The sequence below is a fragment of the Labrus bergylta genome, chromosome 6 (assembly GCF_963930695.1).
Source record: "Labrus bergylta chromosome 6, fLabBer1.1, whole genome shotgun sequence".
NCBI lineage: Eukaryota > Metazoa > Chordata > Actinopteri > Labriformes > Labridae > Labrus > Labrus bergylta.
Window position 1 is genome coordinate 5,863,269 of NC_089200.1, and position 25,070 is coordinate 5,888,338.

The 25,070-nt window shown below is 39.5% G+C and overlaps 1 protein-coding gene across 1 annotated transcript in view; it reads right to left on the minus strand.

Annotated features, from left to right (window-relative positions):
* LOC109997159 (contactin-associated protein-like 4) overlaps nucleotides 1–25,070 on the minus strand; it is a 110,048-nt gene that overhangs the window by 20,462 nt on the left and 64,516 nt on the right. The window contains exons 10-16 of the mRNA XM_020651548.3: nucleotides 22,490–22,661; nucleotides 15,331–15,437; nucleotides 10,178–10,297; nucleotides 9,840–10,040; nucleotides 7,929–8,091; nucleotides 4,953–5,080; nucleotides 4,186–4,356 (exon numbers count right to left, since the gene is read on the minus strand). Of these exons, the coding sequence (XP_020507204.2) occupies nucleotides 4,186–4,356; nucleotides 4,953–5,080; nucleotides 7,929–8,091; nucleotides 9,840–10,040; nucleotides 10,178–10,297; nucleotides 15,331–15,437; nucleotides 22,490–22,661 (1,062 nt within the window). The remainder of the gene's footprint in view (nucleotides 1–4,185; nucleotides 4,357–4,952; nucleotides 5,081–7,928; nucleotides 8,092–9,839; nucleotides 10,041–10,177; nucleotides 10,298–15,330; nucleotides 15,438–22,489; nucleotides 22,662–25,070) is intronic.

The window sequence follows — 25,070 nt, forward strand, 5'->3', positions numbered from 1 at the left end:
ATTAGATATCGGAAGAGTGAGACAACAACAAAAAGGAAGCGCTTGTCACAAGGGCTTTGTAAGATTCATTTGTGTGACTTGTTGGCTGTCTCAGAAGCGAAATGAGTTTGTCTTGTTCCCGCTCAAGTCTATCGCTCTGATTAACAAACTCTCCCTGACACTTTGAGATAATGTGCCCTCTGATGAGTGAGGCATTGCAAATCCCTCATGACTCCGACCCATCTTTGCACAGAGGGACACTTTAATCAATCCGTCCTCGCACTGTGTGTAGTATTGTTGACACGCTTAAAACTGCAGTAGGCAAACATAAAGTGAGTTTCATTAGCTTTGTTAACTTTTTACTAACGTTATAAAACTGTTTCAATTAATCGAATCAATAGGGGAAAGTTTACAGCTGATATATGACAACTATGTACACCAACTGCTTTTGACATCATCCAAATATTTTCCACTACATTTGACGAAAGATGTTGAGAATCTCCTGTGAGAAATTGAGTTTGTGTTGATTTTAAAGATATGTCTTGCCTCTTGCTGATCTTGTCCTGTACACAGTGCTTTCTGACTAAAGTTTATTTAACAAATTTAGCACTTGTTATGAATATTTGCTGCGAATCGTCTCGTCTGACGCCAACCATGTGACAGTGGTTGCTGGCATTAAAAATAACTCTAAAGTTATAGTCAGTCTTGTTAGTGATGGGCTCATTTGCTTTCGTCTGCCATAAAAATGCATCAATATTAATTTTAGTCTGTTTTATAATCCGTTCAAAACTCCTACAGGAGCTTTAAAAAAGCTTTAACCTCAGGGAGTCTTCATTTGTTTGTCACGTTTGACTTGTTAAACACAACAGACTTAAACACAAATGCAGGGCGCAGATGGCCTAGCGGTTAGGTTGCGGGGGGGGGGGGGGGGTTCAAGTCCGACCTGAGGCTCTTTACTTGCATGTCATACCCCTACTCTCTCGTCTGAATTTCTTCTCTAGCCACTGCCCTATCCAATAAAGGCATATAAGCCCAAACATACATCTTTGAATGCCTCTGTATCTTTGCAGGTCTCTTCAATAATTTGAAATAACTCTTATTTAATTAAGAATTCCCACAGGAATTCAAATCTCTTTCTCGAGGGAGACTGGGTTACAGTTACAAGACTTATTTTATCCTTCTGTTTATAGTGAAATCTTCTCCACAGATTGGATCCAGACGGTGCCATCTTTCAATGAACCCATTAGTCAGCTGTGCTCCTCTGTCATCACATGTTGGCAGGAGCGCGAATTGGCTTCTCCTTTCTGTCCATCTGTTTGCAGGATGGACAGACAGCTGGGCACAGATCTGAGATGATTCACAGATCGACCCAAGGTACGAGAGAAGGGTTGGAAGTTTATGTGAGTGAGTAAGGCCAGAGATATAATGACTATGTAAGCTTGTGTTTGTATACACAACTGACTGCTTCATGAACAAATTGGTTCACAGTTAGCCCGGCATTATACATGTTACATGAGGTTACCACTAGAGGGCACATGAGAGCTCAGGTCATATGCAACTACCGGATGTGCACAGACATGACAACAGCTAAGGATATCACAAACCATTATTGGAACAATTTATTTAACATGGCTGTACACGGGATCTCAGATCTGCAGGAAAACAATGTCAATTTGGTTCGCCAGGTTCGGCTAATGTTAGCAGTCCTTGCAGATTAACGTCCACATGCCTGTGCTGAATGTGGTTGCACTAATTGCTACGGTCAATAAGACAGCTAACCTGTCACAGGTTAATCGTAAAGTCAGCTTATCAAACACACGCCCAGTTTGGACGAGCATGTTTTCTGTTTTGCAGTGGCAATGACAATGTATACATGTGGAAACCTGCCAACTTGGGCAATCATCTTACCTTCAAAACTTTCTGCCAATGTCAGTGTGATCATGTTAGCGTGCTGATGCTTTTATATTACAAAGAGGGCCACTTTAACAACAGGCTAACAGAGCCGATTAACAGAGATCTACTTCAACCTGCAGCCTCGCTCCACTTCATGGTTTCATCACACAGAAAGACTTTTTTGGAAGCAGGGAATGTAAAGACATGAGAACATGTTCTATGTCATATGAGAACAATAAATCAAATGCAGGACCTTTTATTTCATAAGATCTTTGTTTTAAGTACTGCACTGTAAGTGTGGTTATCCCTGTAGGAGTGAACCTCCTCACCTTATCTAGGTCGGCATACTGTAATCAATAACCTTCACAGTGTTTACACAGCTTATATTTGTTTTAGAATTTAACCCCTAATACATGGAGGCTGCAAAGGCTACGTTCATCCATCATAACAACTGTCAGCGGGCCCACGCTCCACATTTAGGGGTGAAGTTAGCGAGGTGGGGACATCTGTGCTCGAACACATCATCATCCCTCATGGACGAGGCCGACAGAGGAGGGAGAGCTGTGCCGCTGTGGGACTGTGGAACCGTTTGATAGAAATAAAACCCAGAGGCGTAACTTAATTTAGAGACTGCTCTCATGGCCCGGCTCCAGTCATGTTAACAGCAGTAATAATGATACACAGTCATCTCAACACCAGCTGTCATAATAACAGCGGTAATAGCGCCGCAACGAGATAAGAGACGCGCTCTGCTGTAACAATGACGGGGTTTCCCCAAGGAGGAGGGCTGCCATTTGTCCTCTCTCTGTTTGAGCGAGTGTGTGCTTGTGTTTTTCTTGAGTGAGATACACAGAAAGAAAGACGGAGCGATATTAAACATAATACATTTGAGCTCCCCCGATCACCTCTCAAACAATGTAGCCAATACTCTAAAATTTGTTTTACTTTATGCTCTATATTTCTTCTCCTACCTATTTCAAGAAAACACTGAAGCATCACTTTAAATGAAGCAGAAGTTAAAGCACTACCCACATATCAGGTCCTCCAAACCAAACAACAAAGGTTCATTTGTGATTGAATTGTGATAATACAACCTATAAGCATTTCCTGATCCAAAATATAATTCAATAGCCCCTTCAAAACATTTGAAAAACACAACTGAAACCACTTTTGCAGAGCCATAGTAAAGGTTTTTAAAGTTTCTGGAAAGATGTTTTGGTTAAAATAACTTTTTTGGGGATGTCCGGGATTAGTCAACGAATAAAAAATGAAACCCTTTGCTCATAGGCACTACATGATTACTAGTTAGTCAAACTAATTATTAGTACTTCTATTGATGTAGGCCCACATTACTGGTGAAATGTTGTGTCTAAGCTGTAACGCAGCCACCGGCCACTAGCTGGGGCTCTAGCTCATGTTACTCTGCCTTTGCTCCTCGCTCTATTGCTGGATGTAAACCAGCATAGTGAACGTAAAGCCTCTTCTATGAGCTGTGCGGTTTGGCACTATTCTGATCTAGAAAAGGGAGATAAAGTTGTAATGTAGGCTGTGTCGGGTTAAACTAGCATATCGACATGTGGATGTTAACTTGCAAGGAGGACTGGAGGCTGGAGGTGCTAGCACTGCCAATGTTAGCCACACGTTGTTTATCTACACACACTGTGATCATGCTCGTTCTAAACAGATAACACGGCTCATCACGACAATGGCTGCACGAGTAGCTGCCCCTCATCTTCAATAAATTGTTTTCATACCTGTATACTAGTGAACTAGTCTTCGAAAGGGAAAATAGTCACTAGGAGCCCTAGTGCCTACCCTTCGTAAAACTTTCCCACTGGTAGTATTTAGTTATGTTTTGAAATCAGGTTGTTAATGTTTTAAACAAGTGGCAACCTCTGGAGTTGAAGCCAATGCAGATATGACAAAAAAGTGCAGTTCATCCAGTGTCCACTTTAGGCTGGCTTTAAAAACCCTGGAAGTAAAATAAATGTTAAAACGTCAATTTTGACAGCAGAAATAAACAGGTTAACTGAATATTTGCATCTTTATTGGCACAGGCGGGGGGGGGGGGGGGGGACAGTTTGTATTTTGTACCATACGTGGCATCAACATCGTGAATCTCATGCACTCATGTCTTTAACTCAGATTTAAGTTGTCCCCCATCGGTAAAATATGAGCAAAACCACCAAATATTTTAGTTACGAGGGTCTTAAACACAATCTGTTTTCCTTTCAATGCCACTGCACCTTAATCAGAACGAAACGGCCACATGTTTATATTAATGAGGCAGAACAACGTCGAGTTCTCACTCACAGCTCAGCTCGATCCGGATGAAGTCCTTGATGCCCAGATTTTCCAGGAACACCCCAGAAGAAGACGTCGTTTTAAACAGAAAGGAGATGTCTGCATTCAGCTCTCCGTGGAAGGTGGGGAAGTGAAGGTAGGACGTCTCTTTGTCAAAAAACGCTGCGTTCCAGAAGTTCTCTAAGAGAAACACAAACACGTCTTAATGTTTTGTATCCTTCATTCCAGTATTCTGGTATAGAGAGAAATAAATCCTTTATATGTATAAATCACTCTGGAGCAAAACTTATTTTAAAACAACGCAGCATGATGACTGCATAATGAAAACTCTGTTGTAAACAAATGAACCAACTGTTCCGCTAATTAGCAAAGAGCCAAAGCAGAACTCCAGCTATGCGATCTCATTTATGCTGATTTATCTCTCAAGCCGTTTATTTATCCGCTCATTAAACTGAAGGCTGAAATTCGAAGCAATTAAAGCAGGTAAAAGATATTGCCCCATTGTTCATTTCTTATAGAGAGTATCTTTTCATTACAAGTCGTTATTGAAGAGCACAAAGGCGGTCATATTTTAGCTGCTGGACTGCTAATTAGGTAATTAGCTGCAGACTATTTTCCCATTAACAAATTAAACAGCAGTGGGGGAATGACTAGAGGAAATCCTTTACATTATAGTTAAATAAAACTCAATGAATGATAAACACTGTTGAATTTAAAAAAAAAAAAAAAAAAACACTACATGAAATAATTAACACGTCAAAATATGGCTGACTCACTATCTCCATGACAAAGCATAGGTCCCACCCTGTAGGCGGCCTCAGACCCCGAGCGCTGGATGTCGCCCAGCACCAGAGACCTGACCGGGAGGGTCTCCTTATGGGTGAGAAGGCCTGAATCATTAGTCCTGCAGGAGGAGGAGGAATCGAAGGAGGATGTGGAGGAGACGAGGAGAGAGAAAAAACAAGAAGATGAGGAAAAGATAGAAGAAAAGAAAGAAGGAGAAAGAAAATATGAAGGAGGAGGAGAGACACAGAAATGAGGTGTAGGAGAAGGAGAGTTTTAAAAAGAAAGAGAAAAGGAGGAGAACAATGATGACCATAAGGAGGTAGAGGATTGAAAACAAGCGGAGGATCAAGAAGGAAATGACAAAAGAATAAGATGAGAATTAGAGGAGAAGACAATAGAGAGAGTAAAGCAGTGGAGCAGGAGGAGGAACAGAGGAAAGACAATGGCATAGGAAAAGGTGAAGGGGGGAGAGTGGAAGTAGAAAGGAAGGAGATGAGAAAGAAAAGGTACCAAAGAAGAGGACAAAGGCAGAAGAGGACATGTGGAGTATGAAAATAAACAGAAGCACACAATTGTATGATAAACAAAGGAGTAGAGGAAGAAGAAGAAAAAAATAGAAGGGAAGGGAACAAGAAAACAAAAGAGGAGAGGAGGAGACGGATTAGAGGATAGAAAAGCAGAAGGTGGAGGAAGCAGGAGGAGGGAGAGCGAAGAAGGAGGAGGTTGGTAAGAAAAGGAATAAATAGAGAAGGATGTTTTTAAAAAGCACAAAGAAGAAGATGAGGGGGAGAAGAAGGTGAAAAAGAAGCAGAGATGAAGAAAAGTGAGAAAATTAGAAAAGTGAGCACTGCTGTATTTAAATCACTCTCCATTCAGGGCGCGCTGGTGGTGCAATGGTTAGGGCGTGCATCACATGCATTGAGACTCTCATCTCAAGCGGTAGGCCCGGGTTCACTTCCACCCGTGGCCCCTTTCCGCATGTCGTTCCCCGCTCTCTCCCTAGTTTCTGACTCTATCCACTGTCCTCTATCTACATTAAAGGCACAAAAAGCCCAAAATAAATCTTAAAAAAAAAAAAAATCACTCTCCGTTTGTTGCTGGACTATTTTTTGATTGTTCTCCTGGGTTTAGATGTGCAAACGACAGCAAGCATTTAAGCTGATAAGGGGAACCGATATCCAAATGATCTCTGACTGAGTGATCCATCTGCACATTCACCACACACACTTTGGTGGATCATTTTTCGACAATCAACTTTGTCACAGTGAAATGTTGTCAACAAGAAATCTAGGACTGCAGATGCACAATCACTGCTTCGAGATGTTGACGTGTATAAAAATAGAGATGGAGCCGAACAGATTTAGGCAGAGAGGCAATAGAAAGAACGATCTTTGTTGATGCAAACAGAGGCAGGTTTGGTTACAATATGGAAAAAAATGGGTAGAATCGGTCACAGTATTGTGGAAGGAGAGCCGAATACAGAACTGCTTACAGCTTAGATAAATGGATTTAAACACAGATTTGGATGAAACATGAGAAGGGATGCATTAATTACTTGGGATTAGTCCCAGATGTCTCATGGTTCTTTCTGTCCACTATTAAAGGATGTGACAGTGAATGCTGCATCATATTAACGACTTCATTTAGAGCAGTTAAGACACATTTCACTGAATCATTCTATTAAAAGTCTAAACACCAATAGCTTGCCAAAAATAAATCCTGAACCCTGTCCAGAGGGAAATATCCATCCCTTAAAAGAAGAAGACACTGACATCTTTGAAGTTGAATAAAGGCTGCTGTGAGGACCCCTGTGGGCTTTTTGCTGATATTTTCCTGAGCATGTGTTAATACTGTTTTCTGATGGAAATTCTCATCCTGTAATAATATGTAACACACACTGTCAATCTTTTCTAAGGCAAATGTGATCAAATGATGAGCACACACTTTTGAAATCTACCAAGTGGGCAGTGATAACAGACATTCAAAATATCTGTATAGAATAGTTGACCTTCTTGTTGATGGTCTTTGTCTGATACTGAGGTCATATAGAGGCATCAGAATGAATTTACGTTAATTTCATTACAAGCTAAAACTCCTCTTGGGAACTTTAAACAATTAATTGGATTTCTTTAAAAAGACGCTGATGACATTTTGAGTTTATGTTAAAAAATACATTATTGTCATTAGTTCAATCTATTCAGCAATAAAACTGCAGCCAGTTGTGATTCTAGGGTCTGTTGGGGCCCTATAAGCAAAAATGTATTGGGGACCCCTCCAACCAGCAGTCATTGTTATGTTCCTCTTTCTTTCATCACTCCCTGACAGATAATTGCTCTTAATTTTCCTTTACTGACAAATTTTGGTTTTCGCAGCGATAACTCATGCAACGCTTAGCGGGTCATTGAGAGTGAGTGCCATCAGAAGGGGCCCCCTTAGGGAGGTTTCCTACTGGCAATGCAAAATTTGCAGATTTTGAGGCAATGCTGCGGTTTAAGGTTTGTCAGCCGTTTGGGGGTACAACAACAGAACAGTCTCACTCCCCCCAGTGAGCATTTTCCAAAGAAAAAAACATTTCCAAAATACAGTCTGCACGTATGGCCGACTGTTGAAAAGACGTTAAAAGATTCAGAAGTGAAGTTTTTTCACCAGCTCACCAGGTTGATTCAAGGTTTATGTTTTCACCAGATTTAACTGGATTATCTACTTCTGTTACTACATTCATATCATATGTACGCATTTAAACAGCATCCCACAGATCTAAAATGATTGAATTACTCAGCAGTGCATTACAGTCACCAACGCAATGAAAGTCTGCATATTACTCTGTGGCTTACCACTTTCAGGAATCAAAATCTTACATACTTTTTTTATGTCGAGTATTATTAAATTACATCAGCTTCCCAGCATCTCAGCATTTTTTGATATGATGGAGTTAAAGGACACATAAACACCACAAAGTATAGTACCATTGGTCGTGGTCAGCGTCACAGTTGCAGTAGTGATTTGGATCCAGACAGTTGTCCTGCAGACCACAGGCACACTGCCGGCTGTCTGGCAGAGCCCCGCCCCAATAGGTCTGGACCTGACCTGGATCTGGACCTCCCACCCACCAGCTGAATGGGGCACCCTCTGAGACACACACAAATACACAAGCAATACGGAGGTGAATTTTCCACAAACAAACACATAGTTGAGACATCCAAATAGATAACTGAATGTAAGTTTCAATCAGAGAATTGACAGCTGACTGGGAAAAAAAATTCCTAAAGAGAATGTTATCATCACATTTTGTAGATGTATCTGTTTAAGTCAGCACTTAGCTTGCATATTAAATGAGATATAGGAAGATCTTTTTGTCTCCCTCCCTTCCATCTCCCATCTTCCTGTCTTATAACAACCATCCCTTCAGGTCTTTAAAGTAGACCAATGTTTTTCTCTCTCTGCACTATTGGACACTTTAATGTGGTGTTTTCTGCTAAGTGATTGTAGTATTTTCTTAACTATGTCTTAAACATGTATCTTGGATGTTTCCCTGACAGAAATGGACCAATACTGAGCAGCTCCCTTTTGAGCATTCCCTCAAACAGAGGTTCAAAGGAATATGTTAACATTAAAATTCAGGTGTTGAGAACTAACACGCTTGCTAAAACACTTAAACAATGCACCTGGTTCGTCCAATGTATCTGTGATGTCCATGCCAAATAAAGTCTATTATTAAATTCCTCTAGAAAATAATACATTATAAGGTCAAAATGCATTTTGTGAGTGCGCCCTCTGAACCTGTCCATTATTTATATCTTTTTTTGAGAATATCGGAGTCCTTTCCAAAATAACAAATATCTAGAAATAAAAGCAGCTGATGAGTTATTCAGAAATCAAGTTGTGTTGTAATAATGATAGCAGCTGCTGTGGAGTGAGAAGGAGAAAATACCCAAAAGATGTGTAATTGATGTTTTAATTAGAAACTTAACTGACAAAATCACTCAGTCTTCTGTTGTTTCAGGAACAGATTCTTCAGATGAAGAAAATAACATCTCTGATGCCAACATGACTCCACCACAACACTCTCCTCTATCTCAAACACAGACAATAAACATAGAAACTTTAAGTTTCCCTTCAAACCCTACATCTTTAGTTGCTTACGAAAGTATTGAAATAATCAGAAATCAGCTCTGAGGGAAATTGCTGTGAAATCATGTAAACAGCATCTTAGGAAGCTGTGGCAGTAGCTCAGTCTGTAGGGACTTGGGTTGGGAACCGGAGGGTCGCAAGTTCAAGTGCTGGAGCTGTGAAAGTTGCTGGAGTGATGCCAGGTTAGTCCTGACTCCTGAGTACTGCTGAAGCCCCCTAATAGCTCTGTCACACCCCCTGTGTTGCAGCCCCTGCTCTGACATCTTTCCATTAATGCATGTACATAGGTCCTGTTTGTGCATGTGTGTTTTTTGGGAATGTGTCTGAGTAGTATGTCTCTCAATAACAGTGAAACCAGATTAGTATTGTATAGTTAAAATTTAAAAAAATTAAAAAGTCGGTGGAGATTTGAAACTTTGAAACATGGCTGACAAAAGGAAATGTTGAGCTATGCTAATTGCATTTTTATCCTGATTACAAGTGATGCCAAGCAATGTTTTAATGGTTTTATGTAAAGTGTTGGTGCAGCAACATGTCTACCACAACAAAAAACTGCCATCAGAGTGCTGTTTAAACTGTCAGCTCATTAAAATACATTATGTCTTCTTTGAAGCATCAAAGTCGTTTCCAAAATGACAACTTCCAGCTCCAGTCAGTAGAATGCTTTCATAAATGGAGAAACTGAACCATCTCTGGAGCAGCTCAACTTCAGATCCAACATAAACATCATCGAGATAGGGTCTCACCTGGTGTGTTGAGGAGGCGGGACTTCCTGCAGTGGTAGGACAGTTCCTGCTCGCAGTGCACTGATTGGCTAATGACGGCTGCTAACTGCTCTTCTTCAGCAGCGTAGTCAAAGTGTGCTGAATGATGGATTCTCTCAGGGGACAAATGCACTCTGGTCACTTCTGTGTTGTTGTGCTGGATCACCATCCATGCTGTGTCCTCTAGTACAGAGACACGGAGGAAAATCATAACTTATTTTATCTCTTCCAAAAGTTCTGACAATAAAAATGTGTTGAAGAGTTAAATAGTAATCATGTTATAAACCAGATGATGATGTGAATCTTTGTGTGTGTGTTACCTGTCATGTTACAGTATATGAGCTGGGGTTTGATTGGTCCGCTGCCGTCCACGTCGATGTAATAGGGTCCTGATGTGTTGCCTTTGTGTTTGTACGCCTCACATGACTGTTCATAAGTTGCTAACAGAAAAGAGAAGAACATCTACAGTTATAAAATCCTGCGGAATAAGAGAGACATGTTAGCATATTAAATGAAAGATAAGATAATATTTACATTAAATAAATGAAAGAAATATTCTGATAGTAATAATTGGATATCGTTCTTAAATTGAACTCGTCCCAAATGGTTGAAATGGTTTTGTGAAAGGTTTCCAAATAAGTTTTGGGCTAAAATACCTCTTTCTACATTACTGGCTCAGTTTTAGTCAGAGAAATATAATCAAATGATTTTACATTTATGCCAAAAATTATTCTGTCAAATTGATTTGAAATGCTTTTTCTCTTTGAGGGCGCTCCCAAAAATCCAGGCAGTATTTAAGAGTCTCGGAGAAGTTGCTGCCAAACTGGAGTGTGATTGGGCGGATGAGATTATCACCATAAAAATGCCAAGTATCAATTTAACACAGTTTTGCAACAATAAAACTGGCAACTTTTGACATTAAATAGGTGAAAGAAAGGTGTAAGAAACCCTTCAGTTAGATCAGGTATTCAGAACACACATAGACACATGAACACAAACTAACACACTCCGCAGGAGAGTGCACGAAAAGAAACCAAAGATCTTTGAACTGTGGAAGAAAGTTTCCCACACCGTCTACACGTGGTTCTTTTGTTTCTTTGTGTCATTCTAAACTTTTCCAAGATAGATCCCTTGATACCGCTTGAGAAAGATTTTGACCCAAATATAACAATCAAACAAAGAGATGTGTGTGTGTGTGTGTGTGTGTGTGTGAGTGAGTGAGTGAGTGAGTGTGTGTGGACCAAGTTAGTCCTGATCCAGCCTGCAGCTGATCACCACCAACGGAGCGTAGAAAGATTCAATCAATGCTTGGCGTTGTAATCAAAGCCTGAATCTCTTTAAACCCTAATTTGACTCACCTAAAATACTGCAGGCAGTCCCCAAGTTTGAAATCCATTTATGTAGAGAGAACTGTCTGCCTGAGAACTCACTCTCCGTCTCTGACACGATTTCTGCCTCCATCTCTTATGCTGTTTGCCTTCCTCTTGCTCCTATCGTCACTTTCTTTATCTTTGTCTTTTTTTCATGGCTTCTTGACTATATTTCCCTTTTTGGTTTCTTCTCTCTACACTTCGCCTCTTGTCGTTTTTTTCTGTAAATGCAGAGCAGGAAGCTCAGACAAGAAGGGAAACAGGGCAGGGAGGAGTCTTTCATTTTCATCCTAGTTCAAATGTTCTGACCTATTTAGCAAACAGACTAGAACATTTGAATTGTTTCATCTAGAATAGTGTAGTAGCTTTCAAAACTAGACAAACTCTGAAAAATGTTCTCAAAGGAACCCAAGGGTTTTAAATTAACATTAACCTAAACAAAAGTGGAATATAACATTTGTACAGACAAATAAAATCCTTTATTTAATAGTTGTTTTATAACTTTCTGGATAATAGAGAGGTGATATGCTTCTATAGACAACTGATTGGTAGCTGTTTAACATATTTCTCTTGCACTTGGACTGTAATTCTTTAGTTTAAGGGTTTCTGCAGAAGATACAGACATGAGTTCTTTTAGAAGGAGCAATAATGCCAGATAGAAAACAAAGGTTGGGTGAGTAGGTACAGTGGGCAATAAGAGCTAGCATGGGGAAGGGTGGCTGGGTCACCTGAGCTAACTGTCCAACCTCGCCGGGGTGTAATTAGACTAACTGGACCAAACACCAGTGTGGGTTTGGGGTTGTCTTGTCTCTCAGTGCCCATCGTTATAGTTGGGTTTTGGGGGCCAGATAGGGGCCATGATGTACGTTAGTCAGTAGGGATCTGTCAATTATCATCTTGGCTGGTTATCAGGTATTTGGACCATTATCTGAATAGCTATATCGTTTTATTTTACCGATAACATCAATCAATTAAAAAGCGCTCCGCTACAAGTGTGTCTTTCCCTCTGGATCTGTTTCCACTCACCACTCTGCCCCGCCCACAACACTATCTGATTGGCTAGATGCCACAGGAGTAATAGCCAATCATAATTGAAGCCTGGGTGCCACTGACATGCACAGAGACGAGAGCAGCTTGGAGCAGGAGGAGATTCTCCGGTTGAGCATTAAAACAAAGTGTTGTGTTGGAGTTTGTAATAATTCCAAATTCTACAACTTGATGGAAAGACTTTCATTGGTTCTGTTAATGAATTTAGGAACAAAATATCGGTTCCCGGTCTCATAAACGACTCATAATCTGTTTTGTTATCTGCCCAGAAAACCCAATATCAGTCGATCTGTAGTCAGTATGGGCATTGTTTACTAAACTAACTGGTTAGCTCGCATAGATGGAGCCTGGGTCTGCTGAAGGTGGCAACGCTCCCTGGGTTGTGATGGCAACAAAGGGTCATGTGGTAGGTTATGAATAATGTATAATGTATCAGTAAGGCATAAGGGAATAATTGAGATGAGGGGCTTCTTTGCTGAGCGTTTATCTTGTGTTTGTTTCTAAAACTGTTCCAATGTGTCATTCAGATGTGTCTTAGGCTAGCTTTTACTGTAGCTAGCAAACTAGTTAGCCTTCCAACTCTGTTCAACCTTGTAAAAACTTTGATATATTGTGTGAAGCACTTTTGAATTGCATTATGGCTGAAATGTGCTGTAAAAACATGCCTTGCCTTTCCTAAGAACTTGAAGCAACATCAACACGATGAAAAACCAAGACTGGTAGAATGGTATAATTTACGTATCTCTAACAATATGTGTGTGTGTTTTTATCTTGTTCACCCCGTGTTCACAGTGAGTGTGGTCATTGTAATACACAATGAAATACCCAAAGGGTTTCCTGGAAATGTCTGAGGAATTGGTTGTAATAAACAATGTTCAGATGGTTCTGTAGGAATCGTTAAAGGAAGCCTTCTACAGCCTAGAAAAGGTTCAATACAGAACTTATTGTTTAGAAAGTAAATCCATGTTGTTCTTTGTTCCTGACTGTTTCTTTATATGCTGACCTCTTCTAATGAGCCACCTGGAAACATCAAACTAAGACCTAAATATTCAGTGTGGAGAAAGAGGTTCACTCTGCTTGCTCTGAAGTCGTGATTGATGAGTTCTGTTTGAAGTTTCAAGTGGGTGAAAAGTGTTTCTTTCATCTCTATCAGAAGGAAAGATTGCTTTGTTCTTTCTTCAGCTAATGCTCTGTGGATAAAAATGACACAATATTTCTGCATTATTATAACCGATCAGGCTAAATTTGTCAAGCAGCAGCATATCAGATTCAGCCCAAGTCATGGTTCTGCAGGTAGTTCATATTCTAGAGAGAAAGACAACACTTTTAAAGCCTGAAGGACTAAAAGCATGTTTTACTTGGGTGTTTCAAGCGGTTGTGTTGGAAATGTGTGACCTCATGTTTCACAGTTTCTTTTAAAAGATCATTTTGTATTTTACATTATGAATAAGGTCTAGAAAAAATTGGGTCATATCTGAAGACTGACACATTTCTTCACATCATTTATTTTCACCAGAAGCTTTTCTTTAAATCCCTTTCTCCCACAAACTTTGGGAAAACATTTTAGAAACAAAGCTTGCTTCTGTAGTTTATCCGCCACAAATTGGGAAAAATTGACCCAAGTGTTTCTCTGTGACAAAGTGATAGCGTTAAATTGAGGACTGTGTGAGCTCAGCATGAACCTAAACCCCATCGTATCCTGGTGGACATATTGAAAATGCAATAATAAAATGAGAAGAACTGAGGCGATAGGCCATGTGAAGGTATCAGGAAGCCAAAAATAAAACTCCTACAGACTCTGAAATGAAATGGTAGTCTAATTTACTCAACATAATAAAGTACCACCAGTCTGTTTAGTCTATTCCCGATTGAACACGCTTAATTAAAGTCCTGAAACAATGAATGGGGAAATAACACAAAAGGAGATTAAGTGTTAGGGGGCACTGGGTCTCACTGTTATTAACGCAGAAGCACTGAGAGCGTGTTTGGAATACTGTATTCATCCTGTGGTTGTTATTTAAAGGCTTCATTCACAATTTGTTTAAATGTTTCTAAAAAAAACCTGAAAAATTTATGTCAGTGGTTGCACTCGGAGAAAGCAAGAAGAAATAGAATAACTGGGGTTCTGTGTAACCTCATGTATGTTTTTTCTCAATTTTTCTCAGTTGAGATTGCAAGCCTTACATTGTAACCACTTTCAAAGATACACTACACACATATTGGATTTAAATAACGTCGGGCCTCATTCACCCATACCTTGTTCAGATTTTTCTAAAATGTGTTCTTACAAGAAAAATCAACGTCAGCTTTGTGGTGGAATTTCTGTAGTTATTTAGATTATAATGTACAGATGTCATTAGGGTTATTCACTGCTCTCTAATGTCAGTGAGACCTGACAGAGTTCAGTTGTTATTAGAACACCAAGTACAGCTTAGAGAGTGTCAACTGTTCATCCTGATATCTGCAAGGATGTTTGGTAGACTTATTGTCTGCTCCAGTGTTATAGACGTCACAGTTTACTCTAGGTGGGTCAATGTGACACGACCCTGATAATGATAATGTCTTTTAGGATATATGCGATGCCTTTCGAAAAGTTCTGCAGATGTGATTGAGCAAGACACGAGTACAGAAGTGTGATGTTGAATCATGTCTCCTCATGAGTATTCATCTGATGTATAAACTTTCATCAACGTAAGCCATCTGAGTCAACTGAGTCTTATTGTATGGAGTCATGTCTTAGTATTTTCATCAACAAGCTTTATGATGTGTTCTTCAACAGCATTATTGTTCCCAACTGTGTTCTTAAATTGATGAATGCCATGTCCTCCTAAACTCTAATTAGCATAGAAAAACACCCCTTACATGCCCAGCTTCAAGTAAATGATGTAATGTGATCTTTTGGCAGATATTAATTTGGCTACACCATTATGTTGGTGAGTGTAAAAAATAAGTTCATCATAAACTACTGATCTAATTGTACATTTAAATACATTTAAACTTCTACTCTCATCATTTTATTTGATAGACCCGCGGATGCCCTGTGGCTCGTTGCTTACAGCTGTGGCAGGTGGCTCCTCTGTAGCCGCTGTTGGAGCAGTTACAGTGGAAGGTGCTCCATGACTGAGTGCATCTCCCTCCATGTTCACAGTGGCTGGGGGAGCACCTGGGAGACAGACACAGACACAGACACAGACAGAGAGAGAGAAAACCTTATTGTCAGTCAAAAGTTCTGTTAAAGTTTCTCAAGGATGTTGGTATGAAAGAAGCTTCTGCACACCTGACTGCTCTGATGAGCAAGTGTGTAGGAGTACCGTGAATAAAAGCACACTTAAAGTCTTTATATGTCATTTTTCACACTTAAATATAATAGAAATCAAGTATATCCTCTGAAAATAACTCTGTGAGTCATGACTGTCTACAATGGGTGTAACACCCGAGTCCCACTGTCTGTGATGTTTTCAGAGTTTTCAGAGTGTATAAAAGTTGTTTAATTGAGAGACTAGAGAAAAGAAGACATCTGCTGGATCAAAAAATCACATATAAAGCCTTTAAAATAAATAAAAAAGTTTCAATCTTTTAAAAGACAATTTTACAAGTCTTTATTTTCAAGTTGAGTAAAGAAGGATGTTGTGATAAGTAACTGGTTTGAAAACATCCCTTTGTTACATTATTGTTAAAATAGATTGCATCTGCACAGAGACAAAAACAGTTACCAAAAAAGTTAATTACTGTGATTTCTACAACATGTTTGGTTGTCTCTCTGTACAAGTTTGGAGTTTCCTTTACTGTGCTTCTTCCCACTGATGCCCCTCTTGCTAGTAAAATGGATGGTATCCCTCGTGTTTCCCACTATGAGTCTGTATTTGGGGTTTACAGTGACGCTCCTAGAGGTGAGGGGAGGTGATTTACTGTTGGGAACTTCTGGCATTAAGAACTTTTCTGAAGAACTGTTTGCTTTATTATTCATTTAGCTAGGCATGGTGCAATTAAATCAAATGGAGTTGAGAACTAATGAACTCATTTGTATTTGCAGTGGTGTGGGCAGAATGTAAAATGCGGGAGAGCACTGCAGTAACTGTAACTTTCACAGAGACAGCCAATGTGGAGATTTTTTAGAAACCTAGAAAATAAAAATGTAATGTACAATTGCAAGTGTAAATACCGCAAAGGTTGTGTGTGTAAAATGAACTGAAAAAGGCAGAATCAGATTATTTTAGAGTCGGATTTTAAATGAAACACATCTTTCTTTGTAGCATGTTGCAGTAAACGGTAATAAAAAAAGAGAATAAAGATTAATGCAGGTAAAAGCTAAATGCACGATAAAATATACAACAACATTTTATTAGGAAATATGCAAAGTAGATCTGTTTATAAACTAACAGGGCTAAGCATTGAGGGCAATGAAAAGGATACAAAAAAATGCCCCAGGAAACGTGCCATGTTCACAGTATATAGAGAATATGTGCAATATGTGCCAAGATCCCTATATTTTACAAAAATTTAAATTGCTCAGAAACACCTAACAACTTAAGAAAAATACAACTGAAAAAAACCTTTTCAACATTTTCCCCCTAAAAAGCTACTTTGGTTCGGTGCTGTCATCATGCACTTTATAATCTATAGAACCCTAGCATGATGCATCCCCTTTCCTCAAACCAAACATTCATTAAAATCACACCCAAACCTTCCCCCTAACCTCAACATGTTGGTCCTCATTTCTCAATGTCTAAAACTTACATTGGTCCTCACAAAGATAGAAGAACAAGAATGCTTACACACACACACACACACACACACACACACACACACACACACACACACACACACACACACACACACACACACACACACACACACACACACACACACACACACACACACACACACACACACACACACACACACACACACACACAAACAAAAACTTCCTTGAGCATAGCTGTCTGTATCAAAGAGGATGAAAGAATGAGGTACAGAGAGGGAATTAACAGTTGAGGAAGAATGAGTGGTGCAGCATGGAGAAGCAAAAGAAGCAAAGAAAGAGGGAGAGAGGGAGGGACGAGGTGACACAGAGGGCAGAGGGTGACAGAGGAGAGGATGGATGAAGAGAGCTGCAGGGAGCTAGATATCAACTGTGTTTGGAGAGTGAACCTGAAGAATAGAGGTCATGGGACCACAAATAGAGAGACTCAAACAGACTGTGTCGGCAGTGCACAGTAGAGGAATAATACTGGTCGACAGTGGGTAGCGTTGTTTTAAATGCTTTAATTCTGCCACAGACATTTTAAGAAAACAAATATGGATGCAGTATAAAGCAATGTGAGTGGGACTTTTCTCCTGTAGGTTCACGATGAAAGCCTAAGAAATAAGCATTTGACATGATTATGACAAAGGAATATTGAGCACAACTCAGATCAATATAATAGAGTGCTGCTGGGTTTGATATGTAATTTGTTTTTTGATTCACCATCAGCGTCCAATCAATGAGTGTTGTGGTGTTAACAGTCTTTTATTGTTGTATGCATCTGTCTCTTCAGTTAATGCTACATGCAAGGCATTTTGGATATTCATTCATCTGACCCCTCCCAGCCACTTTACCTCGAACTTTACTGTAGCTGCAGAGAATGTAGTGACATGAACATTTAAGGGTACTCAAAGAAGCTCTACACTATGGGATACACATCTAATGGAGTTCATTACCAGAGTTCTCTTTATACAGGTTTATAGGTTTATACAACGCTTGAGTCAGCAGGCAGTTAGCTTAGCTCAGCAAGTAGGGAGGAAGAGATGACAAAGAGCAAGCCTGGTTCAGTCCAGACTAAACATTACAGAAACAAAGCTCAAGTTTTGGTTTACAGGGGTAATGTATCAGACTATTTGTTGGCAGGATGCTGGCTCTGGGAAGAACTGCTTACTCCACCAAGAAATGGTAGGACACTGTGAGCCTGCTATAACCACAACATAACTCTTTTAAAACGTTTTCCCCCCATGAGTCTGTAAGTATTAAATAAACATAAAGATATATAATGTGATCTTTAAATTTGATGGGCCCTTACTGGCTAGCTGTCTTTCTTTGTATAGAGATTTTTTGTGCTAAATTAAGCTAACCAGCTTCTCTCTTCTGATACAGTTGGAAAAGAGATAGATGTAGTGGTAACTGAAAGCTAATCATTATTCGTCCAACAATATTAAATGGTTAATTTAACAGTGTAATTACTCATGTATAAAATTATCAGGCTCCATCCTGATTAAAACAGTTTAAAAAAAAATTTTTAAATCAGCAATTTTCCTTTCTTAGTGAAGATTACTTGTCAACAACTTTGAGTTTGCCGAAAATAATAAAATTTGCCACAACTGTCACGCAGGGAAAGAAATTGGAAAGCCCCAGAAAGATTTATCTTCCAACAAACAGACAAATGCATGAGCATGGATCCATGTTTATGGGTTTTCCAACATCCACTTTGTCCCCACTCCCACTGCACTCTGCAAAAGTTTGGAAAACACAACTTTTCTTGGCATGAGCCATCTGCATCCACAGTAGGGGGACTCTTTCCAGCAGTGTTGGCGGAGTTGTTTTTGTCATTGTCTCAACATTCTGTTTACTTACGGCGAAGCTGCCACATGGAGCCTCGAACAAGCAACACAGAATAACAAAACTACAGAGGTTCATTTAAAAACATGACACTGGGTCAAACTGGGAACCATAGCCTGTGTCGCTAAATCTACCGTCGGTCTTTGCAGGGCTATGAGTATCAGGGTATTGCAAACTCTCTGCTCTATATAAATCTTCATAGGGCTCCTTGCTTGACTTATTTGCATTGCAACACGACGGCGTACTAGGCCACCGCTCAGATCACAGGACTCCTAGTTTAACTGAGGAAAGAGACTTTGAAGCTTATCTAGAAGTTTCCAGGGTGGTGTGACAGTGTCCCATAACGCAGCTTGGGATCACAGGACCTGCATCCAATCTTCCCGCAGTTTCTTTTACTGCCTCAGGCTTAACCAACACGGTGTAACACCTCCCCCGATCTGCACATGCATTAACAAGGAGGCAGAGCGGGATGTCCTAAAAAGACTTCAAATATCTGCAGACTGCTGAGCAGCATGAGAGGGAGGGCGGTGAGTCATTTGATCCTGTTAGTCTGCTCTGCACCTGGTCCTGGAAAAGCCACGCGACAGAAACACACACAGGATAGAGTGTGCAAACGGGACAGCACTGAGGAATGTAAGATGTTTGCATGTGTGTGTATTTGTCTGACAGATGAACAGATACTCGGACAGTCGGACAAAACAAGGCTGGACCTCTGGATGACCCGTGTTCTGTGGATGTGTGCTGGTGTGTTTTTGACAAGGTGTATTATTAAGTTGTCAGGAACTTGACAGAAGCAGAGAGGTCACAATAACTGCCTTCTGACAGCTTAATCTATCCCCCTTCAAAACATGAACTCGCACACTCGTACTGTGAGGAGAGAGAAAAGGCGAGAGCGGGGAAAGAAAGTCGTTGTATGCTTGAGACAAAGGGCTTGTTCAGGTTATATAAAAATCTCTTACCAACACATTCCCCACGTCTGATTCATGTCCAACAATTTTCATAACCTGAACGTTCAACAATTCTGAAAGTTATTCACTAAGTTTTTTATTATTGTTGTTCCTCATATCTACAACAGAATGCAAACCCGGAAATGCCATATGGGAGAGAATTCATCCCATCTTGTCGTGGCTGTTTCTTAACTGCTTCACGCTCTGCTTTTGAGTGCGACAATAGATGGACAGAATCAACACTTTTCTTTTGTCTACTTTCTTTCATTCTCTCTTTGAGTCGAGCAAACTCCCAGTGACAAGACTCAAGGAAGCCGCTGCATCCAACCACGATATCATCCAACATATAAACCACCATAAAACCACACTTCTTTCAAGGGTAATTTGTTGGTTATTTATTTATGTATTTGCACTGATTAAACAATGTTGAAGCAATTTGTGAATAAGTGATATTTTGAAGTTGACGGTGGCTTTTTTCAGTATTGGAGAGAGCCAAGCCAGCTCTTTTTCCATCTGTTCTCACTCTGTATGCTAAGGTAGGCTCAAGCTCATTCAGACCTCATATTCAGCACACTGCAATAAATGTTTTATTTAAGTGTAGAGAACAAAGCAAATCATTTGTTTTCCCAAAATGTCAATCTGTTAATTTAAAAGTCATGCACAATGTTCGTTCTTGTCAGTTCTATTGTCGTCAATGACCTGTTTTACATTTTATTTAAATGTTAATCTTAAAACAAGAGGACACTCGAAGGTAGTTGAAGTGTCTGGATGTTTTTGGAATTGCCATAATAGGTGTCTATAACTCTTGGAAACCCCAAACATTCATGATCTGGCTGTGTAGCTCTGGTGTATTACAGCATTCAAAGAGTCTGGTCTTAAGGAAGGACTTCATTCCCTTTTATGGTCGTGATAATCACTTTATGTGAACGAGGAGATGAAAAACATTTGCCTCTAAGTTCTTTTTAATCCTCCTAACAGCACCTGCAGTAAGTCTTTCAGTCTCTCCCCAGGAATGCAGTTTTGGGTGGAGCTAGGGTGCACAGAGGCTCGATTTGGGAGTTGCATTCATAAATGGCTCCTGGTGCTCATTTTTCAATCCCTGATTTATCTTGTGCCTCTGGGAGGGATTTTTTCATTCAGTGATCTTTTTCATTCTGTGTTATAAACAAGTGATTTAGCCGCCCCAGAGAGATGGTTCAGATTTGGAAACTTACATAACCAGTGTGTGGAGAGCAGCGTGTGGATTATGATATTATCCTCCCCTCGAACTATTTCTTGAGAGAGAAAGCCCCTGTGAGCCCCCGCGCTGTCAGATGGTGTTTTTTGACATCTCAATTTCTCTTTGCACTCTTTTAATAAAACTGTTAAGGGACACCCTGAAAATGCAATATTGTGTAGTCAACTTTCTTTCACCTCTCGACTTTGGTATTGACTCTGGTATCGATTTGTATCTTTCTGTCAATCTGAGTGCAGTAAGAAACTGAAGAGCTGTTAGTTTGTATGCTTTACAGATCATAAATAAAACATACATGTGTTTATTGAATGGCTGAATGTACAAAGATGCAAATGTGCCCATAAAATGCAGTCAACTGTGAATTAAGAGAGCGTAAGACAGCACACAGCAGCGCTCTCCAAGGTCCTGATCCTGCAGTTAGTCAGCAGTAAAGGAGCTGTCCAGGGCACCGGCTTCAGTCCAGACCCAAAGCCGCTGGGACGCTCCAGCCGCTGTGACATGTCTAATATTGATTTCATCCGTCTGGCAGGTTGAATTTGCTTCGTGCTACTTTTGTTCTGGTCGCTGAGTCTTTAAAACGCCTCCCTTGTTTACTCCCTTGTCTCTCAGTGTCTCTCAAAACACCTCCGTAATGGAAAAAGGCTGACAAAGTTCACAATGAAGAACTTTACCGAACTTAGAGCTTATAAAGATATAAATGTGACAATTTGGTTTATCAGTGAGTTTTTATTTCAGCAGGACAAGTTCAACTGTGTGTTTGAAGAATGAGAGTCGTCACGCTTATTTTAATGTAGAAAGGTAAAGTGGAAACATCTGGTTCTTTAATGTTAGGTAACTTTTGGACAGTAGTTGAGTTCTGTTGTACAGATGAATGCACGATGTCAGGCTTTGGATACACAGACTATGAGTCAGATGAATGAATAGTTTGTTGGTGTTTGTGTTATAAATAGGAAGGAAAATGCAGACAAAAGAGACTCTCTGAATGTTTTTCTTTTGTGTCTACATTTCTATTGTCTATTGTTTTGCCAGTCCCAAATCAGACTAGATCTTACAGTCCAACACCTTCAGTACAATCCTCTTATCCAGGTCTTTGTTCACTATTGATTTCAAAGAGGACAGAAAGTAATGAATTTACATTTTCGCCGTCTGTTTTTTGTAGAGCAAAGTAGAAGGGGAAACCGGGTCAATGCCAACACATTAATAATATGAATTTCAAAGATGTTGTTCAGACCAGACCCAAAGAAGCAAATAAATCATAGTGTGAGTGTTTATCAATGTCACTGTGGAGACCTCACAACTTACAAAGTAATGAAACATTGACATGAAAAGTGAATGAACGTTATTAACCCAAAGGAGCTGAAGTTAAGCGCTGCATCTGGGCATCACATATGGACACTTCTGTGGGTTAAGCAGGAGTAAGATGGACAGACAGATAGACTCACCTGTCGATGATGCCACACATATCAATCTGCAAGTGGCTGTAGTTTCCCAGCAGCCTTTGCTGCACCTTGATCAGGTCAACAGGTTGGTGATCCAGAGCCAAGAGGCGCATACAACCCTGGAACACTCCGAAGGGGTTCACACACTCCTGAGTGCTTTCTTCAGCAGGACAACCTGACGAGAAACACACACACAACACTCAATTGAGGGTTCCTATTTGTTATGTTGTTGTTTTATTTTTGAACGATCGTCAATAAACGTGGAATCTTAATCATTTCAAATAACACATTTTCCTCTCTGTTGTTCCCTTAAGCCAAACTTATGTTTATTAGATTTTCTTGCCTGATGGAAGTCCAAGAAATTCTTCAAATAACGTGTCGAGAAAACAAGGACTTACAAGTAGTGCTCCTGCAGGTTGCTCAGCCAGGTGAAACATATTCTTCAATCACGAGTGTAATGTTAAAATGTTACTACAGGCATCATATTACCTCATGAATGCATTTAAGAGTGGTACATTTTTTATTTTTCTCTATTTAAATGAACAATCTGTAAGATATCTACTGAATTAAATCATAAAATGACCTTCCTATATCATCATACATTTAGGAAACATGCTATGGTAGGTGGCTTTAGGGTTAGCAGGGATTGCAGTACCCATTTTAAACGATAGGTGTCAGAGTTACATATTGCTCCTTTAAAATCATCACTGACCATAATATTCAGTTTTTCAAAAGTCAAAGAAAACAAACTGTTTAACATTAAGCTGTCGAGTGAAATCTAAAATTTAGATTGAATCAATAATATTTTAAAGGATGAATTTCTCAAGGCTCAAACTGTCAGTGTGATGGATTAAATAATTCTGGTTGGAGATGCTTTTATAAAAACATGTTTGTCAGCAGGGGCAGGAAAGTTCATGGTGTCAAAGTTACGTCTAACTTGACTTTCACTTCATTTGAGAAATCCAGGATCTCATTTTTTATGAGGTATTAACTTGTGATTTACCTTTGGTGTTGAAAACTAACACTCAAGTATGTTAAGAGTGATTATAAAAAGTGATTATAACCGGTTTAAATATATTCCAGTGTAAAAACCTTCCTGACAGTCAGACTGTGAAACACTCTGAATATTTTCTCACTCAGGTGAAGGTTGATCATTTTGCATATGACTGCACTCATAACCCTGAAAATGATGATAATATTCACAGTCTGACCATCGACACTGACTTTCTCATAGAGGTCAACGTTTAGTTCTGCATATTTATGCTTCCTCTGATTGTTGGGGCTCTTCTTGCTCCTGTTTTCAGCGTTGGCACAAGATTTATTATTTCATGATTGTTGTAGAATCTACTGCATCTCTTTTTTATAAAAAATAAAACGTATTTGTCGAGCATTTTACAGCTCAAAGGGCCATTCAGTAAGACAAATTAATGTAAATGAAGACATATAGATTGAACATGAATAAAAGGATACGCAGCCACAATATTCACAAGGAAAGAAAAAAATCCAAGTGATTATAAGAGCAAAAAACTTTAAAAAAGAGAATGCATAAAATAAAATGCCAGCTTGATTGAAATGCATTGATACTTCTGTTCTCTTATTTATTCTCACATTGTATATGGCATTCATCTTATTTAAAACCTCAGTATAGTAGGGTTGTAATGATACCAGAATTTTAAAATCAGGGGATATTGATCCATTTTTGATACATCAGCAAAAACAAAAAAAAACACTCCTATAGGCATCCAATATTAGATCTGAACTGTACAAATACATTGGGAACATTTTTGGTACTGAAAAGTTGCCAATGTATTTGTGCAAGTTAGACAGCACTCTCTCTTTTGCTCACGGCAGCGTTTGGTTAAAGATTTGACTGAAGATCTGAAGGTTTTTTTTCTAAAGATTTGGTACTTTTCGATCCAATTGATAATCAATATATCTGAGATTGTACAGTATAGTTTAGAAAAAAGAGATTATCAAAAAAGTATTGAAACCTTTGATGATCTTCGGCAGACCCATGTCACTCTTATTCTCAACTTGCCTTGGACAAAGTATGTCAGTGAACTTTTTTGTTTTATCCAGCAGTAGTTCTTGCTAGTAGTTGACCCTGGACTGTGTCGTGCTGCAGCCACATACAACACTTCTGCTCCGGGTTCTTCCCCGCTCTAATTACAGCGCGTCAGACGCAGAGAGTTCCACCTCCCAGCAGCAGAGAGGTGAGGGTAGATGAGTCACTGTTTGTGTCACTTTAAATTGTTAGAAGTTCAGAAGGTTTTTTTTCTTTTTGGTTGTGACAATGACGCATGGAAGAAGTTTTAAAAACACTCAGTTTTAGCGCTGGAGCTTCATCTGTAACCATCTTTTCTATTTGATGATTAGAAATATCTTCAAATAACAACCGGGGTCAAACTCTAGGTATGTTTTTTCAGCATTTGGAGCCAGTTTTATGATCTTATAGGTTAACTGCCATATCATTTTAGTCTCATTTTTTACAAGAACTTTAAGCAGTGACGTATTCCATGTATATATACAACAGCATGTGCCTTTCTTTGAATGCTTTCAGGGTGATCATGCACAAAGTACTGCA